The 21,810-nt window shown below is 38.8% G+C and overlaps 1 protein-coding gene and 1 pseudogene across 1 annotated transcript in view; both read right to left on the bottom strand.

The window, feature by feature from the left end:
- Positions 1 to 5,882: 5,882 nt before the first annotated feature.
- On the bottom strand, positions 5,883 to 6,904 carry LOC123941933 (annotated as a pseudogene).
- Positions 6,905 to 9,836: 2,932 nt separating this feature from the next.
- Positions 9,837 to 21,810, bottom strand: part of MTO1 (mitochondrial tRNA translation optimization 1) — a 29,515-nt gene continuing 17,541 nt past the window's right edge. Inside the window, exons 5-12 of the mRNA XM_046006637.1 lie at positions 21,275 to 21,387; positions 20,992 to 21,182; positions 20,629 to 20,759; positions 19,078 to 19,282; positions 18,827 to 18,998; positions 15,005 to 15,123; positions 12,183 to 12,343; positions 9,837 to 10,099 (exon numbers count right to left, since the gene is read on the bottom strand). Of these exons, the coding sequence (XP_045862593.1) occupies positions 9,938 to 10,099; positions 12,183 to 12,343; positions 15,005 to 15,123; positions 18,827 to 18,998; positions 19,078 to 19,282; positions 20,629 to 20,759; positions 20,992 to 21,182; positions 21,275 to 21,387 (1,254 nt within the window). The 3' untranslated portion in view covers positions 9,837 to 9,937. The remainder of the gene's footprint in view (positions 10,100 to 12,182; positions 12,344 to 15,004; positions 15,124 to 18,826; positions 18,999 to 19,077; positions 19,283 to 20,628; positions 20,760 to 20,991; positions 21,183 to 21,274; positions 21,388 to 21,810) is intronic.

Raw genomic sequence — 21,810 nt, 5'->3', positions numbered from 1 at the left:
TTTATTTGAGGGAGAAGGAGCAAGAGGAGGGGCAGAGAGAAGCAGACTCCCCACTGAGCAGGGAACCATAACCTGAGCCTAAAGCAGATGCTTAACCTACTGAGCCATCCAGGCGCCCTATCACCTGATTTTTCAAATGTAAATTTTATTTTAAATCTTTAAATTATTTGCTTTGTGAACTTTTTAAAAAATAAAAACCCTTTTATTTTTGGAGTAACTAGATTTATAGAAAAGTTGCAAAGATAGGATAAAGAGTTCCTGTAATCACCCTTACCTAGTTTGTTTCCCCTAATGTTATCATTATGTACTATCATAGTACATTTGTCAAAACTAAGGAACCAACATTGATATGTTAGTATTAATCTCCAGGCTTTATTCCGATTCCATCAATTTGTTTTATTAATGGCCTTTTTCTGTTCCAGAATCCAATCCAAGGCACCACTGTTTTGGTTAGTTTTAAAAACTTAAATGTTGGGAGTTTACATTTATCTCTGCTTTATCTCAAGATAATTTTGAATTTGGAGCCTGCTATCTAGCATGTTAAATAAAATTGTGGATTTTGTTATTTATACATCTGATATTTATAATATTTATATATTTTTTTAAAGGTTCTACATTCTTTTTTTTTTTTTTTTAGATTTTTATTTATTTATTTGACAGAGATCACAAGTAGGCAGAGAGAGAGGAGGAAGCAGGCTCCCTGCTGAGCAGAGAGCCTGATGCGGGGCTCAATCCCACCACCCTGTGATCATGACCTGTGCTGAAGGCAGATGCTTAGCCAACTGAACGACCCAGGTGTCCCTGTAGCTAAATCTTTTTTTTTTTTTTTAAAGATTTATTTATTTATTTATTTGACAGAGAGATCACAAGTAGGCAGATAGGCAGGCAGAGAGAGAGGAGGAAGCAGGCTCCCCGCGGAGCAGAGAGCCCGACGCGGGGCTCGATCCCAGGACCCTGAGATCATGACCTGAGCCGAAGGTAGCGGCTTAATCCACTGAGCCACCCAGGCGCCCCCCTGTAGCTAAATCCACTGAGCCACCCAGGCGCCCCCCTGTAGCTAAATCTTTATATTGAGATTAGGGAATGTATCTCTTGGAACTCACTTTCTCTCTCTTTTTTTTTTTTTTTTTTTTTACTTTTTCATATTTTATGTAACTGTTCGTGTATGTTTTTCTTCAAAGCTCTGACATCTGTCTCTGAAGTTTGTTAAACTGCCTTCCCTCCCACCTTTAGGTTGTTCTTTGTGAAGTTAGAAATACAGAAAATTCAGTAAGTGTCCTTTTCATTGCTTGAAACATGGCACGTGTGCTGGTGTTTTCTTACATACAGTCTAGAATGTTTCCTTTTAAGTTTAGATAGTCCATTTTTTATGTGTCTTAATGTATTATTTTAAATTTTGATTGTAGTGTTTTAAATAGTGTAGACCAACTCTGAAAGAGAATTCAAAGAGCAACCAACATAAAGACTAAATGTGAGGGGCGCCTCGGTGGTTCAGTGGGTTAAAGCCTCTGCCTTCGGCTCAGGTCATGATCCCAGGGTCCTGGGATCCAGCCCCACATCGGGCTCTCTGCTCCATGGGGAGCCTGCTTCCTCCTCTCTCTCTGCCTGCCTCTCTGCCTGCCTCTCTGCCTAGTTGTGATTTCTCTCTGTCAAATAAATAAAATATTAAAAAAAAAAAAGACTAAATGTGAATTATGAGGCACTGAATTTGAGAAATAGTTGTTTAGCCTAGCAAACACTAGAAAAGTATAACTGTTTTCAAGTATATGAAGAGTATTTTAAATCTTAAAGGAGTGCTATTCAGAGTGAAATTCATATTCTAAATTCCCCTATAGCCTCTAAACTCTGAAATAACACTTAGATTGAGTGCTGTGATGATTCATTAAGCATGGTAATTCCATAAATGCTTAGCATGAAATAGGCTACAAAGTGTGGAAGTGGAAGGGAATTGAAGGTTGAGCCTAAGAAAGAGATTAGTTAGGAGAGCTTGAGAAACTTCATATAGTGAAAGACTTCTGGTCCTTAGGAGGAAAAAATGAAAGTGGCAGAAAGGTATTGTGAAGTGGGAATACCTGAGATCTATGCCCAACAGCAACTTGCAATTATACTTTAATCACAACATAGGGAGAGATTGGTAAGTTTTTCCTACTTTGAGAAATACACACATGTTAAAGAATCCTAACACAGGGATGCCTGCGTGGCTCAGATGGTTACGGATCTACCTTCATCTCAGGTCATGATTTCCAGATCCTGGGAATGAGCCCCATGTTGAACTCCCAGCTTAGCAGAGAGTTTGCTTCTCCCTCTCCCTCTGCCTCTCTCCCTGCTTCTGCACATATGTACTCTCTCTCTCTCCCCACCTCCCTCCTCAAATGAATAAATAAAATCTTAAAAAAAAATAATCCTAATATATTGGGGTTTTCCCATTAGGGAGTAATGCTTTCAAATGGGTCTTTTCCAAACTTTTTTGACTAGGATCCATAGTAAGAAATATATTTTCTATTGCAACACAGTATAACACAGTATTTCATTACATCTAAGATGTTTTCCATTGTAAGTCACAAATGCTGCCAATTTTTAAGATACTATTGATTATAGAACATACAACCATTTAGAGATGATAAAAGAAAAAAGGTAAGTCCTAAAATTGGTGAAATATAATTTGTATGTGAAGTACTGAAACCAAAGTATCAGAGAATGATACTTTTATTACCTATGACAAAAATTTTCATAGCTTGCTAATGAATTGCAGCCAGCAGTTTGAGAATGTTGATTTAGAAATCAGTGACAGTCAAAATGAGGTTCTAGATCAAAATAAATGCATCCTTTCCCTAGGGCTCACGAGCATAGGGTGTCCATACTTGTCCAGAGAGGCACTGAAGTATGCCCAAAGCTTAGATTTTTTTTTTTTTTTTTTTTTTTTTAGATTTTTGAGAGAGAGCATGAGTTGGGGGGCAGAGGCAGGCAGAGAGGGAAGAGCAGACTTCCCACTGAGCAGGGCTCGATTTCAGGCCTCAAGATCATGACCTGAGCCGAAGGCAACACTTAACCCACTGAGCCACCCAGGTGCCCCTCTTTTAGATTTTAGTAATAGGAAAACATTTTTTCTTGGTCCCCTTGATGAGATAGAACTAAACCACTGACAGGAAGCTCAGAGCTGGAGTTGAACATTTAAGTGCAATCTGCCTTTTTCTCAGCTGATCCCTAATTTTCTTCTCTTTATAATGTCTCAAGTATATTTTTAGAAATAAGCAGGGAAGGGGCACCTGGGTAGCTCAGTTGTTAGGTGTCCGCCTTCAGCTTGGGTCCTGATCCCAGGGTCCTGGAATAGAGCCCCGCATCAGTCTCCTTTCTCACCTGAAGCCTGCTTCCCCCTCTCCCTCTGCCGGCTGCTCCCCCTGCTTGTACTCTCTCTCTCTTAAATAAATAAGATCTTGGGGAAAAAAAGAAAGAAGCAGGGGATAAATTATCAGTAAATAGGTTTTGGAGCTGAGATACATATACAAATTCATTTAGCTTTTTAAAAAAAATTGTAAAAAAAATACACAACAAAAATTCACCATCTGAACAATTTTTAAGTGTATAGCAGGATTAAGTATATCCACATTGTTGTGCAACCATTACCATCCTTCTCCAGAACTCCATCTTGCAAAAACTAAAACTCTGTACCCAGTAAACAATAACTCCACATTCCTCCTTCCCCCCCAGTCACCGCTCTCCTTTGTCTCTAGGATAATCTGACCACTCTGGGTACCACATTTAAGCGGACTCCTAGGAGTGCCTGGGTGGCTCAGTCGGTTAAGTGTCTGCTCAGGTCATGATTCCAGGGTCCTGGCATTAAGTCCCAAGTCAGGCTCCCTGCTCAGCAGGAGGGGGGAACCTGTTTCTCCCTCTGCCACTCCCCTGCTCGTGCTTTCTCTCGTTCACTCTCTCCCTCAAATAAATAAATAAAATCTTAAAAAAAAAAAGTAAGTGGAATCCTAGAATATTGTGCTTTTTTAACTGAGTTACTTCACTTAGTGTAATGTCCTCTAGGTTCATCTGTATTGTAACATGTCAGAATTTCCTTCCGTTTTAGGAGTGAAAAGCATTTCACTGTATTTATATACATTTTACTTATCCCATGCATCTGTTGATGGGACACAGGTTGCTTTCACCTTTTAGCTATTGTGAATAATCCTACTATGAACATAACCCTTAAGCAGAGTCTTTTGAGACCCTGCTTTCAATTTTTCTGGGTATATATTTAGGAGTGGAATTGCCGGATCATACAGTAGTTCTTTTAATTTTGGTGGAGGTAGCTGTCATAATGTTTTCCATAGCTGCTGTACCAATTTACTTTTCTAATAACAGTGCAGAAGGGTTCCTATTTCTCCAGTTTTGCCAACACTTGTTTTCTGTTTATCTGATAATAGCCATCCTAATAGGTGTGAGATGGCATCTCATTGTGGTTTTGATTTGCATTTTTTTGAGGACTAGTAATGTTGAGCATCTTTTCATTTAGTTATTGGCCATTTGTATATCTTGTGAGAAAAATATCTATTCAAGCCCTTTGCCCATTTTTTAATTGGGTTGTTTGTGGTTTTTTGTTGCTGTTGTTGAGTTGTAAGAGTCTTTTACATATTACGCATATTAACCTGTTTTTAGATACATGATTTTTTTCTTCCATTATGTGAGTTGCCTTTTCATTCTCTGGTTTCCTTCACCTGGCTCTTACATTAGGAAATACTAAAAATCTGTTTCATAAATGAGTATCATAAAACTAAACTTCAGTTTCATATTAGGAACAGGAAAAACAGCTAGAACAAGAAGATAGGGAGGAAAGGAAGCTGAAGAGAATATGAAGACAGAAGAGTTATGGAGACAAAGGCAAGCACAAAAGTATGCAGTTCTTAATATTTGTGTCAAACATTTTTTTTTAGAAAAGCTTCCATCAGCATTTTAAGGATGTAACAATTGCAGTATGATACATATTTAAATATTACTGTTTTGTCATTTATTTTTCATAAAAATATTACTCAGAAGAAAGGCTTCAGACATCGATGAAAAGATGAGAAATCAGGTTAGAAATACTTAATATACCAAGATTTGTTAATTTACTGTTAAAAAGTACCTTATATTTGCTCTTAGGTATTTTAAACAAATGAATAACTATATTTCACATATGACAGGTGGTACCTTATCTGCATAAGAATTATATAAACTTTTAGATGTGCACGGTTTACTTTGAATCATCACATTTTATAATTTTCATTTCTACTTTAAAAGGCTGACCAGGTTGTTTACTAGTATAGTGATAGGATTAACAATTGTTGGACTGCCCTACATTTAGTTATATCTTATCCAATTTCACATGATATATGGGAAAAATGTATTCATTTTATGAATGTGATAATAGCCTTATTCATGGTATTTTTTTTTTAATGAGCAGTACAGATAGCAGACACATAACTCCTTACTACCTATACTCTAACTACAAAGAAATGAAGCCAAACTTTAGAAGAATACAATGCAAGAAAAGATTCAAGTTAAAAATATATTCCTTTGGTTAAAAATCATCCCCTTTATAATATTCTTTTGTAATCTAAACTCACAGCATATCCCACCAGCCCAAAGTAATCTTCTAAATGTCATTATATTTGTTGTATTACCATGTTTGTTTGCTTTTTTTTTTTTTTTTTTTTTTTTTTAAAGATTTTATTTATTTATTTGACAGAGAGAGATCACAAGTAAGCAGAGAGGCAGGCAGAGAGAGTGAGAGGGAAGCAGGCTCCCTGCCGAGCAGAGAGCCCGATGCGGGACTCGATCCCAGGACCCTGAGATCATGACCTGAGCTGAAGGCAGCGGCTTAAACCACTGAGCCACCCAGGCGCCCCTGCTTTTTTTTTTTAAATCCAGAATTTATGGAGGTCACTGGGTTGCCGCAACAAAGTATTTTAACTCTAGGAAGAGTATTGCCTTGTTGCATTAGCTCCTTTGACAAATGTCTTTCTTACTTTACAAATGTCTTTTTTACTTTAGAAACCTCTGACACATGCAGTTTTCTTCAGATACTGTATATCCGAACTTTTTATAGAAACCAACATTTTGTGATAGACATTCAAGGGTAATCTTATAACAGTTCAGTTTCTTGCTTAGCAAAGTGAGGGTTGATGATAACAGTTTGCTAAGCTGCTTTCCTCTGCATTCATCACTAACAACATCTTCTACTCTTCCTCTCTTAGCACAGGAATGGATGAATTTATGTTCTATTATCAGAGTTGCTGTAGCAACAATTTGTCCTAAAGTCACATCTTCCACAACTGTAACATAATAATCTCCAGATTTCTTCATGTGCTCAAAAGATTTCATAACTTGTTCAGGGTTGACAACACCAGTCTCTGTCAGTTGACCCAGTACCTTAAAAAAACCTCTAAGTCAGCAGTACAAAGGGGCCTCAAGACCAAACCTTCTCCAGGATGTGTTGGGAAATGGCTGGAGAAAATGTGGCTGTATTCTGGCTCCAGTCCACTTCTTTGAGTAGACTTGGGTCAAACATAGGAGTTTCATCAGGTTTCATCTTTGCAGTAAGGTCGGATCCGGATCCGGCTTCAGCGCCAGCCCCACCTCCTCCGCCACTTCCCAAGCCATGGTTGCCATTGCTGCCGCCGCTGCGAGAGCCGTGACCAGGACGTGGCAGCGCCAACGCCTCCGCCCCACCCCGGGCCGCTGACGCTGTGTCAAACATTTTTATCCCATTTAATTATTCACTTAAGTTTTAGTTTGTCATCTATTGCCTTTAGTGATATTCATTCATTCAAAAAGCATGCCCTGGGCGCCTGGGTGGCTCAGTTGGTTAAGCGACTGTCTGGCTCAGGTCATGATCCTAGAGTCCCAGGATCAAGTCTTATATCCGGCTCCCCGCTGAGCGGGAAGTCTGCTTCTCCCTCTGACCCTCCCCCTTCTCATGCTCTCTCTCTCTCTCTCTCAAAAAAAAAAAAAAAAACAAAAAAAACAAACAAAAAACCCATGCCCGGAATACCTACAACTATGGTACTGCAAACGTTCATGACGTTTATATTTTTTAAGAGATTAAGGTAAGACAGATATTAAAAATTAAGGTAGGATGAAGGAAGTGCAATAATAGAAGTATTATAAAGAAGGAGCCCAAGAGGAACAGGTTATTTTTACTGTGTGCCCTCCAAGATAAGCAGCTCTGGCAGCTCAGAATGATCTTGTGTCTGTTGGTGACTTCCTAGTATTTCACACCACTTCTGGACAGGGCATTCTTCTAGGATTTGAAATTTCTGAAGTGAAAAAGCCATGGCTATTCTAATCTAGGTTGAAACTAAGAAGGACTATTTTTAAAAATGATAAAATTCAAACTACAGAAGGTAATATCACAATTCAAGGTTATAATGGCTTAACTTAGCATAGGTTCCTGTCTTCATCCTCCCTCCCTCTCCCTGAACCAATGATTTTATAAATGCTTTGTGTTCCTTGCTATTTCCTTTTTTCAAATTTTGGTGTTCCTGTTGAAATGAACTTTTAGTACATAGCTTTTCTAACTACTAGGCAGTGTGGTCTGTGGTGGGTAGGGGAAATCACAAGTGTGGCCAAATTTTGTTGGAAGCTGACTATTGTCATTGTTGGAAGAGATTCTTTTCTTTTCTTTTTTTTTTTTTTAAGATTTTCTTTATCTGAGAGAGAGCACAAGTGGGGTTGGAGGGGAGGGACAGAGGGAGAGGGAGAAGCAAACTCTCTGTTCAGCAGGGAGGCTGACTCAGGGCTTGGTCCCAGAACCCTCAGATCATGACCTGAGCTGAAGGCAGATGCTTAATCAACTGAGCCACCCAGGTGCCCTGTTGGGGGAGATTTCTATGACATACATTTTTAGCTGATTTTTCCCTAGAGCATGATGGTTCAAAGCATTCTGGCCAGCAGCACCAGAAGGTAAGTAAGCTGTTTTGGAACAGTCTTTTTAAGCGAGGTAATTTTGTAAAAGTTAACATATTTTAAATTATAAAGAAACTAAACCAAATGACAGAACCTAAAACAAATGTTTTCCATCAAACATTTTTCAGTGAGACAGTTACTATTATAATGGAATCACACTATAAAACTTAAGTTTCTTAATATGTGTACTGTCACTAGGCCAAAATTACAGCTATCAAGAACCCTGCAAAGCACTTACAAATTTTCTATTCCCTCAAGATAAATTTTGTTATATTCCATTCATTAAGCACCCCAAAAGCACCACTGCTTTTACTCCTGTATTTAACCAGAAGATTTTTTTTTTTTAAGATTCTATTTATTTGTCAGAAAGAGAGACAAACAGGGGGAGCTGCAGGCAGAGGAGCAGCAGGATTCCTGCCTGATGTGGTACTTGATCTCAGGACATGGGGCACTTAACCAACTGAGCCACCCAGGTGGCCTTAACCAGAAAAAGTTTTAAAACAGTGATTTCCCTTCTGGTGCTAAACAGGTAGTGCAAAATGGCCTTTTTAAAATATGACATAGTGGGGCGCCTGGGTGGCTCAGTGGGTTAAGCCTCAGCCTTCAACTCAGGTCATGATCTCAGGGTCCTGGGATCGAGCCCTGCATTGGGCTCTCTGCTCAGCCGGGAGCCTGCTTTCCCCTCTCTCTCTGCCTGCCTCTCTGCATACTTGTGATCTGTCTGTCAAATAAATAAATAAAATCTTTTTAAAAATAATGAAATATAATATAGTATTGTAATCAATATTGCCTCTGTGGTAAGAATTCTACCCAGAATAGCCATAACTAAAGTAAAAGTTGCCACTTTTTGAAATTACTAAATCAAGTATCAAAAAGAATTCATCATTGCTAAATGATCCAGTATTGCAAATACTTTTTACTTGCTACTGATATTGACTTTAATGGAAAGACTAAAATTAGACGAAACATGAAAACTGAGCTGCATCCAAGTAGCATATCTGATTATAGCAACAAGGTGTTTGGCTGCCTCACACCCATAACCAGGCTTAACACATAGGTCTGTAGTCAGAGTGACTTCAGGGCCCTTGGTGCTGTCTTAAGTATCTGCTTTGGCTTGAAGCTGACATGGGAGCTTCTCCCTTGACTGATACCAGAGATCCGAGTTGGCATTTCCAGGGATAAGCAAGGCTCTCTGGTCTGCTTGTCTGTATTCATCCTCTAGTCTACACAGAAAGGTTGAGATGTCTGAACCAGCCAGCCAAAGGACCCAAGTAGTCATCCCACCCTAAATGTTGTGGCAACACAGAATCGAAGTGCTGAAGAGGAAGAGAAGAGAAATCCCAGCACCATTTCAGTTTTTCTGTCACTTCTGACTTAAAAACAGGGAAACACTAGTCAGTTACTATGGATTTGTCTTTAGTGTTAAGAAATGGCCATGGGATGCCTGGGTGGCTCAGTCGGTTAAGCGTCTGCCTTTAGCTCAGGTCATGAGATTTTGAGAAGTTGAGATTTTTCTTCAGGTTTAGTTGTGGGTCCACTACTATCTCTCTGATGAACACTGCAGTTACATTAATAGGCTCACTGTATTAGAGCACCTCAGAGAAAGAGATTAATGAAGACTATATATTTTTTTTAAGATTTTATTTATTTATTTGAGAGAGAGAGAATGAGAGAGAGAGTGAGAGGGGAGAGGTCAGAGGGAGAAGCAGAATCCCAGCCGAGCAGGGAGCCTGATGTGGTACTTGATCCTGGGACTCCAGGATCATAACCTGAGCCAAAGGCAATTGCTCAACCAACTGAGCCACCCAGGTGCCCCTAATAAAGACTTTGTAACTTTTTTCAGATACATAAAAAAGCACAGTTATAATCTCTGCCCTCTTTATAAATTAGTGACAAATCCATAATAACCTAGTAAGTTTATTTTAATAGGTGCTAAATATAAATACTTCTTATATCCTATCTATACTCTTGTACTACTTAAAAGTCATCTATGAATATAAAGCTATAACTGTCTCTCTTCAAGTCTGTCTGTATCACATAATGATTGATCAGTTTTGGGTAATTCATGCATAGCCATCTGTCTTTGCTGAGAAGTCTTCACAAATCGAAGCAGATTGATGATGGCAGCAGGTGTCACTCCAGGTATACGACTAGCAGCCCCAATCTAAGAATTAAAACCATAAGAGAAACATAAGTGAGCTATGTCAAATCAAATCTATTTTGCTTCTAATAACAATCTGTATATTATAGTTTATAAAATATTTTCAAAACTTATCTTAATGTATCTTCAAAATAGCTATAAAGTAGATAAAGGGAATGTGATAATTATTAATACCTTCATTTTACAAATTAGGGAAAATGAGGCTCAGAGAAATTAAAGCGATTTCTCAAAGATCATATAACTAATAGATATTAGACTACCTAGATTTTGTTTTCATTTAAACTAATGTAACCTCAGCAGTGTGTTAGGCAGTGCCCTATAATCTCATGAATACTTCTGTGGTGTATTTTTTGAAGTGAAATGTATGAATATTCACTCTATGCGGTATAAATAACTTAATGTCAGTTCAGGTCAGGTCAGTTTTAGCTACCAAATGAGTCTGTAACAAATATCTGTCAGAGCATTTTGTATCCTAGAATTGTGGCTACTGAGTACCTGAAACATGGATAGTATGACTGACGAACTGAATTCTGAGTTTTATTTAATTTTAACTAATGTAAATGGTCACATTTAGTTATTGGGCAGTGCAGCTTATGACTATCCATAAAAACATAACTAAAAATGAATAGGATATACAGAGTTATAAAATGGAAGGCCTACATGCTTCCATGTAGTTTCCATGATGACTATCACTAAGAACATCATGTTTATATTGACAGAATCACTCTTCCCTTCAAAAATAATTTTTTTCCAAAAATTTTTAGAGGTTATATTTTTGTTAAATGCCTTTTATTATATGAATCACCCATTTAATACTGCCCAATAAACTATGATACACCATCTATTTTTAAGATACAGTTCAGTTGCAGAAATGTTAAATGTGCATCTCAGAATCAATAAATATAGCCTATCAATCTTTAAATATTTGTTATTAGAAGTCTAGTACTATAGGGGCGCCTGGGTGGCTCAGTGGGTTAAAGCCTCTGCCTTCGGCTCAGGTCATGATCCCAGGGTCTTGGGATCAAGTCCCGCATTGGGCTCTCTGCTCTGCAGGGAGCCTGCTTCCTCCTCTCTCTCTGCCTGCCTCTCTGCCTAGTTGTGGTTTCTCTCTGTCAAACAAATAAAATATTAAAAAAAAAAAGAAGTCCAGTACTATATATAATATAGCATATAATGTATATAACATATATATTATATATACATAAAATTTTCAGGTTTTTTTTTTTTTAAGACTTTATTTATTTGACAGAGATCACAAGTAGGCAGAGAGGCAGGCAGAGAGAGAGAGGAAGGGAAGCAGGCTCCCCACTGAGTGGAGAGCCCAATGCGAGGCTCGATCCCAGGACTCTGAGATCATGACCTGAGCCAAAGGCAGAGGCTTTAACCCACTGAGTCACCCAGGCGCCCCAAAATTTTCAGTTTGTTTACAGACATTTACAGACACACATACACATTTATACAGAAGCATAGGGTGAGGGACCTTTTTTTAGGCTCCTCTCTTCCTCCTAGTAGCTTCTAAGCCAATGCTATGGGACTCCTAGGGAGGGATCCAAGTGGTGATTTGAAAACCACTCATATGTATTAACCTAATGTGGGTTCCTTTATGTCATGCCTTATACTAGTTTGCACTGTGGTTTAGCACACAGTTGGGACTAGAGAATAATTTTAACTCAATTTTCCTAGTTATTTTTTTAGACTGTTTTTTCTCTCTCAAAAACAAACCCAATATCTGTCATACAAAGAGATATAATTATGAAATAAGAGGTTAGATTTTTTATGATGAAATAAAGCCTTAATTATGTGACCACTGTAAGTCCAGGTTTAAAAAATTAAAGCACTGGCTCTATATAATCCCCAATGCCTGGTTTCTTTTTTTTTTTTTTAAAGATTTTATTTATTTATTTGACAGAGAGAGAGATCACAAGTAGGCAGAGAGACAGGCAGAGAGAGAGGAGGAAGCAGGCTCCCCGCGGAGCAGAGAGCCCGATGTGGGGCTCGATCCCAGGACCCTGAGATCATGACCTGAGCCGAAGGCAGCGGCTTATCCACTGAGCCACCCAGGCGCCCCCAATGCCTGGTTTCTTACCGTTTCTGGGCGACTGAACTGTAGCTTCTCTCGAACTTCGTAAGACAAAGACACATCTCTGAGGGTTAAATAATCTAGGTCTTTTGGCAGCTGGAGTGCTTCATCTTGCTGAACTTCCTTTATTTGTTGTTGCTGATGGAACAACACTGATTCATAAGTGGCTGGTGAACAGAATTAATTACATTAGGATATTCAGACTGTATTAACAACTTGTGTTTTTATAGCGTTTTATAATTTATAAAAAGCTTTTGTATATGTTATGTCATACAACACTTTTCCTAATAAATGGAAGTTTATTGGCATAAATGCTCCCTTTTGTAGATGAGGAAATTGAGGCTAAATGAGAGGAAGTATCTTGCATACCAGCTACAGCATTATGCTTGGTAGTTTACCGCATGTCCTTTTTACTTCAAAAATCTGGAAAATTGGGGCACCTGGATGGCGCAGTTAGCTAAGCATCTGCCTTTGCCTCGGGTCATGATCCCTGGGTCCTGGAATAGAGCTCCGGGTTAGACTCCCTGCTCAGTGGGCAGCCTGCTTCTTCCTTTCCCACTCCCCCTGCTTGTGCTCTCTTCCTCTCCCTCTCTGTATTTATAAAAAATAAAATATAGATATAAAATTTAAAAATATATATATAAAATAAAAAATATATATATAGAATTTAGGGGCACCTGGCTGGCTCAGTCAGCCTGTGACTCTTGATCTCAAGAGTTGTGAGTTTGAGCCCCACACTGGGTGTAAAGATTACTTAAATAAACTTAAAAAAAAAAAAAAAGAAATATAGGGGCACCTGGGTGGCTCAGTGGGTTAAAGCCTCTGCCTTCAGCTCAGGTCATAATCTGAGGGTCCTAGGATCGAGCCCCGCATCGAGCTCTCTGCTCGGCAGGAAGCCTGCTTCCCTCTGTCTCTCTGCCTACATGTGATCTCTGTCTGTATAATCCCCATGGCCTAGTTTTTACCATTTCTGGATAATTTATTTATTCAAATAAATAAATTTTAAAAATCTTTAAAAATCTTTGAAAAATTTTAAAAAATCTTTAAATGAAATATAGAATTTAATCACCTGTTCCCAGATGATAACAGCCTGAATGTTCAGTAAGTAATTTTTACTCAATAGAGCAATCATGATGTTGAAATAAAGGGTCAAGGGGCGCCTGGGTGGCTCAGTGGGTTAAAGCCTCTGCTTTCAGCTCAGGTCATGATCCCAGGGTCCTGGGATCGAGCCCCACATCGGGCTCTCTGCTTAGCAGGGAGCCTGCTTCCTCCTCTCTCTCCCTGCCTGCCTCTCTGACTAGTTACAATCTCTGTCTATCAAATAAATAAATAAAATCTTTAAAAAAAAAAAAAAAAGAAATAAAGGGTCAAAATTATTTTTTTTTATTTGTCAGAGAGCGAGCGAGCGAGAGAGCACAACCAGGGGGAGCAGCAGACAGAGGGAGAAGCAGGCTCCCCACTGAGCAAGGAGCCTGATTAGGGATTCGATCCCAGGACCCTGGAATTATGACCTGAGCCAAAGGTAGACACCTAGCTGACTGAGCCACCCAGACATCCCTGTCAACATTATTTCTTATACATCAGTATAAGTATAGTGTCTGGTCATTTGGAATATGTTCTAGAGTTTTGGTGAATTTCTCTTTGGTTCTAGACTTCTGTTAAGTTGCATGGTGGGATGATAGGTAGCAATTGGGTCATCCTATATGTACAGCCAAAGCTTAGCAAAGTGACAGATCTCTGGAATTGAAAGAAAATGCCATTGCTAGAAGGAATGCAGAATTCTTACCACCTTGGCTGGTCTCCACAGAATTTACAGCCCTTTCCTATTTGAACAGTACATCATTATCCAACTTTTCCTACCCTTCTCCCCAGCTCTTTCTGTTCCCTGCCTTTTTCTCACATAATTTGCCACCCCAGGAAAAAACATCTACTACAATGCAAAAGCTGATATGAAAAACTTAAAAAAATAGAGTACAACTACAAAGTCATCTGTAGTGTTTTTGTTTTGTTTTGTTTTGTTTTTGTTTTTTAAATACTTTATTTATTTGACAGAGAGAAATCACAACTAGGCAGAGAGGCAGGCAGAGAGAGAGGAGGAAGCAGGCTCCCCGTGGAGCACAGAGCCCGATGTGCGGCTCGATCCCAGGACCCTGGGACCACGACCCGAACCGAAGGGCAGAGGCTTTAACCCACTGAGCCACCCAGGCGCCCCACAAAGTCATCTGTAGTTTTGATGGTCAGTACACTGACCGAGAGAATGAGAACACGATATATGTTATAATGTACAGGGGCAGGCTCTGATTTGCCTGATACAAAATAAGTATTTTAATGGTAATTGTACCATTAAAATTCTAGTATATTGTTAAATACCATTATAATTCCAGTATATTGTTAAAGCCAAAGACTATAATTTTCCTCACTGGTAGAACATTGGATGGGGAAAATATAAAAGGAAGTTTAAGGGGAGAAAAAAGTTATGTGTTTTGTATTTTTTTGGTTTGGGGTGTTATTTTTGGTAAACCTTATAGCAACTCCCAAATTTGGAACGTGATCACAAATTACCTAGGGATCTTATTAAAATGGAGATGCTTACTCAGTGGGTTTGAGGTAGACTATGAGAATCTGTATTCCTAACAAGCTCCCATGTATTGCAATGCTGCTAGCCTGGGATCCCCACTCTGAATAGCAGAGTCCAAGACTCTGCTGTTCCTATGCTAATAACGGCTCCTCTTAACGTGGAACTCTTTCTTGAATCTACTGTCCATTCATAATTTGCACAAATGGAAAATAGAATATATAGGCATGTTAAGTAAAAAATTATTTTCTACCTTCTATTTTTAGCCTTTCAGCTAGCTCTCTACATTTAATGTACTTCTTCAAGGGCTCTGGAACAGCCTTGGCTAACAACTTCATGTCAACTTCTTCATACTTCAGAACATCTAGAGCTCTGCAAATACACAAAAATTTCATTAGCATAGGGGTTAAAAAAAAAAAAAAAACCAGAACAAAACATAGGGGTCTGTATCATATAAGCCAGATTAAGAACAAAATTCCTTGGAAATAATGCCAAATCTCAGAATTAACACAAATATCAAAAGATATACTCCTAATTCTTTGCAAGCACAGTGAGCAAATGCAGTAGATCTGCAACACAGGAGAACCTCAATAAGACTAGTTTGTAATTCTCCCCAACTCCTTTCTTTTATCACGAGAAATAAGTTGTTGGTAAAGGTTGCATTACTATAATCATTTTGCTCTCCCTTTCTTGTAAGGACAAAATACCCTCTGCTAGCAAGGGTTTGAATTCCCTAAGAATTTACATCTAAGTCATGTTGAACCCCATGTCCTATGAAGGAGTCACCCTCTTGCATGCTTGAAACCGGCTGAAGATCTCTTTCTTGCTTTTGCAGAACTCCCCAAGTAAGAATGAGAGGCCCCCTCCCTAAATGTTTTAAATATCTGCAAAACAAACTGATGAAAATGATGGTCCAGGGTTCCTAAGTATTCTTCCAGTCAGGTATTTTTAAATTTAGTATAATCTCCATTTTAATTTGTATGGATTAGAAACTTCAGGCAGCTAATTCTCAATTCAACTTCCACTACTCTGGTTAGACTAAGGCCTCCTGAGTCAAAGCAAGAGGAGAGGAGAACAATCAATACAAGCAGAGAATAGAGACAACTGCTAAAATTCCCAGGCAACTTACATGGCTCACCAAGAGAACACGCCTCAGTATAAATGCTGACAGGTAGATCAGGTGAGATTTGCAGTGACTTGACTCATTGACACTTGTTAAGATCCAAAGTTCTGGTGCTCCTTTGGCCAATTTAATCCCTTTCATACTGAATTCAGGTAATAAAATCTTAAAAAGCAATAAACTACAGAACATACTGGAACACAATTGACTAACCAAAAAAGTGTTCTCTGGGAATCTAGCAGGATGGTGACGACCTCAAAGAAAAGCCCTTGACCATACAACTTAAAAAAGAAATATTTTTTCAAGATCTTATTTATTTGGGGGGAAGAGAGAGCCAGCAGAGTGGGGGTGGGGAGAGGGAGAAACAGACTCGCCGCTGAACAAGGATGTGGGACTCAGTCCCAGGATCCTGGGATCCTGATCTGAGCTGAAGGCAGAGGTTTAACGACTGCACCACCCAGGTGCCCCCAACTTAAAAATTTTTTTATAAAATAATGTATTTTCAAACCTTGGATCTGTTCTCAGGTCCAAACTTTAAGACCTGCTTTGAATCAAGCCTAAGTCTCAGGGTTCAGAGTTCTGGCACAGAGAGGACAAGTTAGCACACCTCAACAGAACACAAGAGAAAATCTAACTCATCAGTTTATTTCCCTATAATCCTGATAGGAAATGTGTATGCAGTTACTTATATATTTCTTCTGTTACAATGCCTGTTCAAAGTCTGGTTCAACATGTGAATACTTGGCACAGTAAATGCAATAAATTAGTTTGGTAAAAGCTGCTAGCCTTTTCATTCATATTTTTATTCACTGATTAGCATTTTAGACTGTGCTAAAAACAATCATGTGCCCTGCTGGCAATGTTACACATTAGTCACATTTAATGCAAATTCTACTTATATAAATTTGAAATAGTATAATATTTGTCAAAACAAACATGATGCTATAAGTTCTTTGCACAGAGTCCAAAATAATGTGAGCCTTCCTAAATTTAAAAAAACACCAGAAATATTGAGTGGATACAAATTATATACTACTGTCATCTTCCAGTGCTACTTAGCTAGTAAATATATCCACTGTCCTCACTTGTCAATCTGGCTGTCACTTCTATGAATAAGATTTCCTGGTTTGGATGACTACAATGCAGGTTCTTAAACATTTACTGTTACTGTAATTAAAAAGTGCTTAAAATCCTCTAACAGTAGTGTCAGTGCTTTGAGAAATTCCTGTGAAAATAAAAACTTGGGAATAGAAGTCACAAATGATAAGACACCTTGATGACATAAAGTCAAACAAGAACTCATTATGCCAGGCTGTTAGTCAAGGCGAGAGCAAGATTAGAGATAATAAAAAGGAGCATTAAAACGGGTACACCTTTAAGTCCATAAAATCCCTCACAAGGAAAATGGTGTTTAAAAAAAAAGGTGAGGGGGCGCCTGGGTGGCTCAGTGGGTTAAAGCCTCTGCCTTCAGCTCAGGTCATCATCCCAGGGTCCTGGGATTGAGCCCCACACCGGGCTCTCTGCTCGTGGGGAGCCTGCTTCCTCCTCTCTCTCTCTGCCTGCCTCTCTGCCTACTTGTGATCTCTGTCTGTCAAAGAAATAAATAAAATCTTAAAAAAAAATAATAATAATAAAAAAATGAAATAAATTTAAAAAAAGGGAAAGTAGAAAAGAAAAATATATTGGAGACATAGCTACAAGATTAATGCCACCATATTAGCTTCTAAGCTACAGTGTTTTTATTATTATTTTTTAAAGATTTTATTTATTTATTTGACAGACAGAGATCACAAGTAAGCAGTGAGACAGGCAGAGAGAGAGGGGGAAGCAGGCTCTCCACAGAGCAGAGAGCCTGATGCGGGGCTCAATCCCAGGGCCCTGGGATCATGACCTGAGCCGAAGGCAGAGGCTTTAACCCACTGAGCCACCCAGGTGCCCCTACAGTGTTTTTAGATTTATGTTTTCTGGGTACTTCCCCACCCAAATTAGGTTACCGTTTTTTAAATGGGAAGAATGAGTGGTAAAATATGCAGATTTTGAACTATACAATGTCCTTAGGAATGTATCTATGAAACAAAAGCTCTAAATTAATGTCCGTTAGATTCAGAGTCCATATAACCAGAATCATAAAAGCAAGGACAAAAAACTCCTAACATGTAGAAAGGAAATCTGCCAGTAAGTCTGCAGAATTAAAAATACTCTGTTTAAAAAAGGCTTTTGTGGCTCAGTCAGTAGGGTGTCTCACTCTTCGTTTAGGCTCAGGTTATGATCTCAGAGTCGAGAAATTGAGCCCTGAGTTAGGCTCCATGCTCAGTGCAGAGTCTGCTTGAGATTCTCTCCCCTTGCCTCTCCCCACCCTCACATGTGCGTACTCTCTCTCTTTCTAAAATAAATAAGTTAAAAAAAAGAGGTTTGCAATGACTCCATACTTACAAAAGAAGGCTGATTAACAGTGTTTCTTGGTTTGTACCCTCTAAATTGTAGGAAAGCCAGAAGAACTCAATGGGAGCCTCAGAAATATTATATAAAAAAATAAAAATAATTTAGAATCATATATTTTTAATATTGAATGAAGAGATGACTTACATCTAAAGGATTTTGAAAAGAAGCCAAGAGTAAGCTAAATTCATTTAAAATGGGGAATTCAGGGCGCCTGGGTGGCTCAGTGCGTTAAGCCTCTGCCTTCGGCTCAGGTCATGATCTCGGGGCCCTGGGATTGAGCCCCACATCGGGCTCTCTGCTCAGCGGGGAGCCTGCTTCCCTCTCTCTCTGCCTGCCTCTAAGCCTACTTGTGATCTTTCTCTCTCTCTGTCAAAGAAATAAGTAAATAAATCTTTAAAAAAAAAGGGGGGGGGAATCCAAAAAATAAAAAATAAAAAGGGAACCCACAAGTAATATCTCTGAAACAATCCTTTTCTGTAAAAAGTGAGAAAAGTATACATTAAAAGTGCATACCTGAGAGGCAGACTTTTACCAATACTTATAGAAGCCTCTGGAATTAATTTTTTCCATTTAGAACTTGAAAACTCAATGGATTTTAGCACAGAAATGCCTTCTTCCAAAGAAGACTTCATCCTAGAAGCTCTTTCATATCGTTGTTGGGACACACAGCCGACTTCCTTATACCCTAGAAGAGGAGGGGAAAGAATATAATAAGAGGTTTTAAGGAAAAGTAAACCTGGTTGTAGGACCCAGTGAAGAGTTACCTCGGAACGTGAGCCTGCTGTCGGCATTATCAGGGCGCAGTGACAGACGGAATTCTGCCCGGCTTGTAAACATGCGGTAGGGTTCATTGGTACCCAGCGTGGTGAGGTCATCAATCAAGACCCCTATGTAGCCTTCTGTTCGGCTGATGACAAAAGGAGGCTTGCATTTGACCCGAAGACTTGCATTGATTCCAGCTATCACACCCTACGAGAGGACTGAAATGTTTAAAAGGCCATTATGAACTGAACAAAGAGCTACCCTAGCCAGAACACTACCTGGAAAAAACAGCATCGGGTAGTAAGAAAGCAGGCACTGTCCAGAAGAGAGAATAGACAGAGAAAATGTCATAGGTATTCAAAAACAGAATACAGGTAATGTGCCACTTTAGAATGCTATGTTTCACTGTTTTCAAAAATACTTAACATTCCTGATAAGCTTTAGGTGGGCTAATATATTTTTTAGAATCCACCCACAGAACTCTTCTAGCCTTTTCCCACTTACAAGTAAAAACGTAACTTCTCACTTAAAAGGAACATGATAATTTGCAATAAAATTATGTTGAAAGAACTAATTTTCTTTTTCAAAAAATTTCAGGGGAGCCTGGCTGGCTCAGTCAGTAGAGCATGCAACTCTTGATCTTGGGGTTATTAAGTGTGAGCCCCCACACTGGGTGTAGAGATAGCTTAAAAATAAAATCTTAAAAAAAAAATTTCAGGGTGCCTAGGTGGCTCAGTTCGTTAAGCAACTGCCTTTCCCTCAGGTCAGGATCCTGAAGTCCCAGGATCAAGGCCTGCATGGGCTCCCTGCTCACCAGGGAGTCTGCTTCTCCCTCTGACCTTCCCCCTCTCATGTTCTCTCTCATTCTCACTCTCTCAAATAAGTAAATAAATTAAATCTTTAAAAAAAAAAATTTCAAAATAAGGATGCCTGGGAGTCTCATTTGGTTGAGCGTCTGCCTTTGGCTCAAGTTATGATCCCAGAGTCCTGGGATCAAGTCCCATACCAGGCTCCTTGCTTGGCAAGGAGTCTGCTTCTCCTTCTGCCTGCCTCTCACCCCTGCTTGTGTGCTCTCTTTCTCTCTGGCAAATAAATAAACAAAACCTTAAAAAATTTCAAAATACAGTAAATCTAATCAACTATGATATCAGACCTTGGAACTCATAAAAGAAAATTAAAACCACAAGTGTTTAGCACAGCATAAGGAATATAGTCAAAAATACTGTAAGAGGGATGTAACAGCTACATTTGTGGGGAACACAGCATAATGCATAAACTTGTCAAATCACTCAGTTGTACACTTGAAACTAATATAACATTGTGTGTCAACTACATGCAAATAAAAAAAGTTAAAAAAACATAACCCATTAAGTGTTTTTAAAATTCTACTGTATATAGTAGCCATCCCTGTACACCCTGAAACAGAAGTAAGTTCCATTACTATTTACGAGTCGTATCTAAGATCTATACAGTTATCATAACAGAAATTAAAAGGAGGAACACCAGTTAAGTAGTCCTTTTCTGTTTATAGTAACATTTGAACAACTGCTTACTTGAGCTGCAGCTTCCTCATAACCAGTAGTGCCATTTATCTGGCCAGCGAAGAACAGCCGTTGCACCAAATGAGTCTCAAGAGAAGGAGTGATCTGACGGGGGTCTAAATAATCATACTGAACACCATAGCCTGACCAAAGAATAAATGATACAAAATAAGTAAAACTCAAGCTGGATTTATCTCAAAGTAGAGATGCAAAGATTGTCATTAAATGTTCTCGAAAAACAGAATATTTTAAATACACAGATGTTGGGCTTTCTCTTCTGAGGCTCTAGGCATCTATGAGTGTAGCGAAGACCTCCTCACCGTCTGCTAAAGCAACGCTGAGCTCATATGGAAGGGCAGCTGTGGTTCTCTTTACCTGGCTGAATCATTTTAGCTTTCTCCAATCCTTTGATGCATGTGATCATTTTCTCTTGTAATTCAGCCGGTAGTGTCACAGATAACCCTTGGGGGTAGATAAGGTCAGAATCCATTCCTTCAGGTTCCAGCCAAATCTGATGTAGACGGTTTGGAAAACGCAAAACCTTTGATTCAATGGATGGACAGTATCTAGAGCAGGACAATGAAATTTAAAAATTTAATGAAGCAAACAAAAAAAAAAAGGGTTGACAGCATTCCTTAAAGTAATGTTTTGTTCTTACCGGGGTCCTCTTGTAGTCTCCTTAATGTGACTATTAAGGTGAAGGTTCTCAAGGACAATCTCATCCACTCTAGGGTTGGTGTGAGTCAAATAACATGGCAGTTGATCTTCTGGCTAAAATACAGGAACTATTTATAACAATGTTGGCTACTTGACTAGTTTGCCTTTTACTCAAATAAATTACACACATGATATGCACTTACTTTTAAACATATGCATAATGCTGGGTACTACTAATTAAGTATTCTTGCCAAAAACAACCCAAAAGATGAACCTAAATTTAAAAAAGCTTCTAGATCTACCAGTTTACAGAAAATACAGAAAATGGAAGAAAATATTTAAGGCACCAGAAGGGAGAAATCTAGAATGTGGGAAATTCTAGAGAATAGAAGACTCCATTTCTTCCACATATAAATGTCAAAAAAAAAAAAAAAAAAGGAACTGTTGTTATAAGGCATATCATCCAACACAATGTGTGGTCCTTATTTTGTCCTTATTTTCTGGGCGTGATAATGGTATTGTAGCTGGTTTTATACA

This window comes from Meles meles, chromosome 5 (genome assembly GCF_922984935.1).
Source record: "Meles meles chromosome 5, mMelMel3.1 paternal haplotype, whole genome shotgun sequence".
Taxonomy (NCBI): domain Eukaryota; kingdom Metazoa; phylum Chordata; class Mammalia; order Carnivora; family Mustelidae; genus Meles; species Meles meles.
The sequence above is the reverse complement of the archived record's forward strand: the minus strand, read 5'-3'. Positions and strand labels throughout refer to the sequence as shown.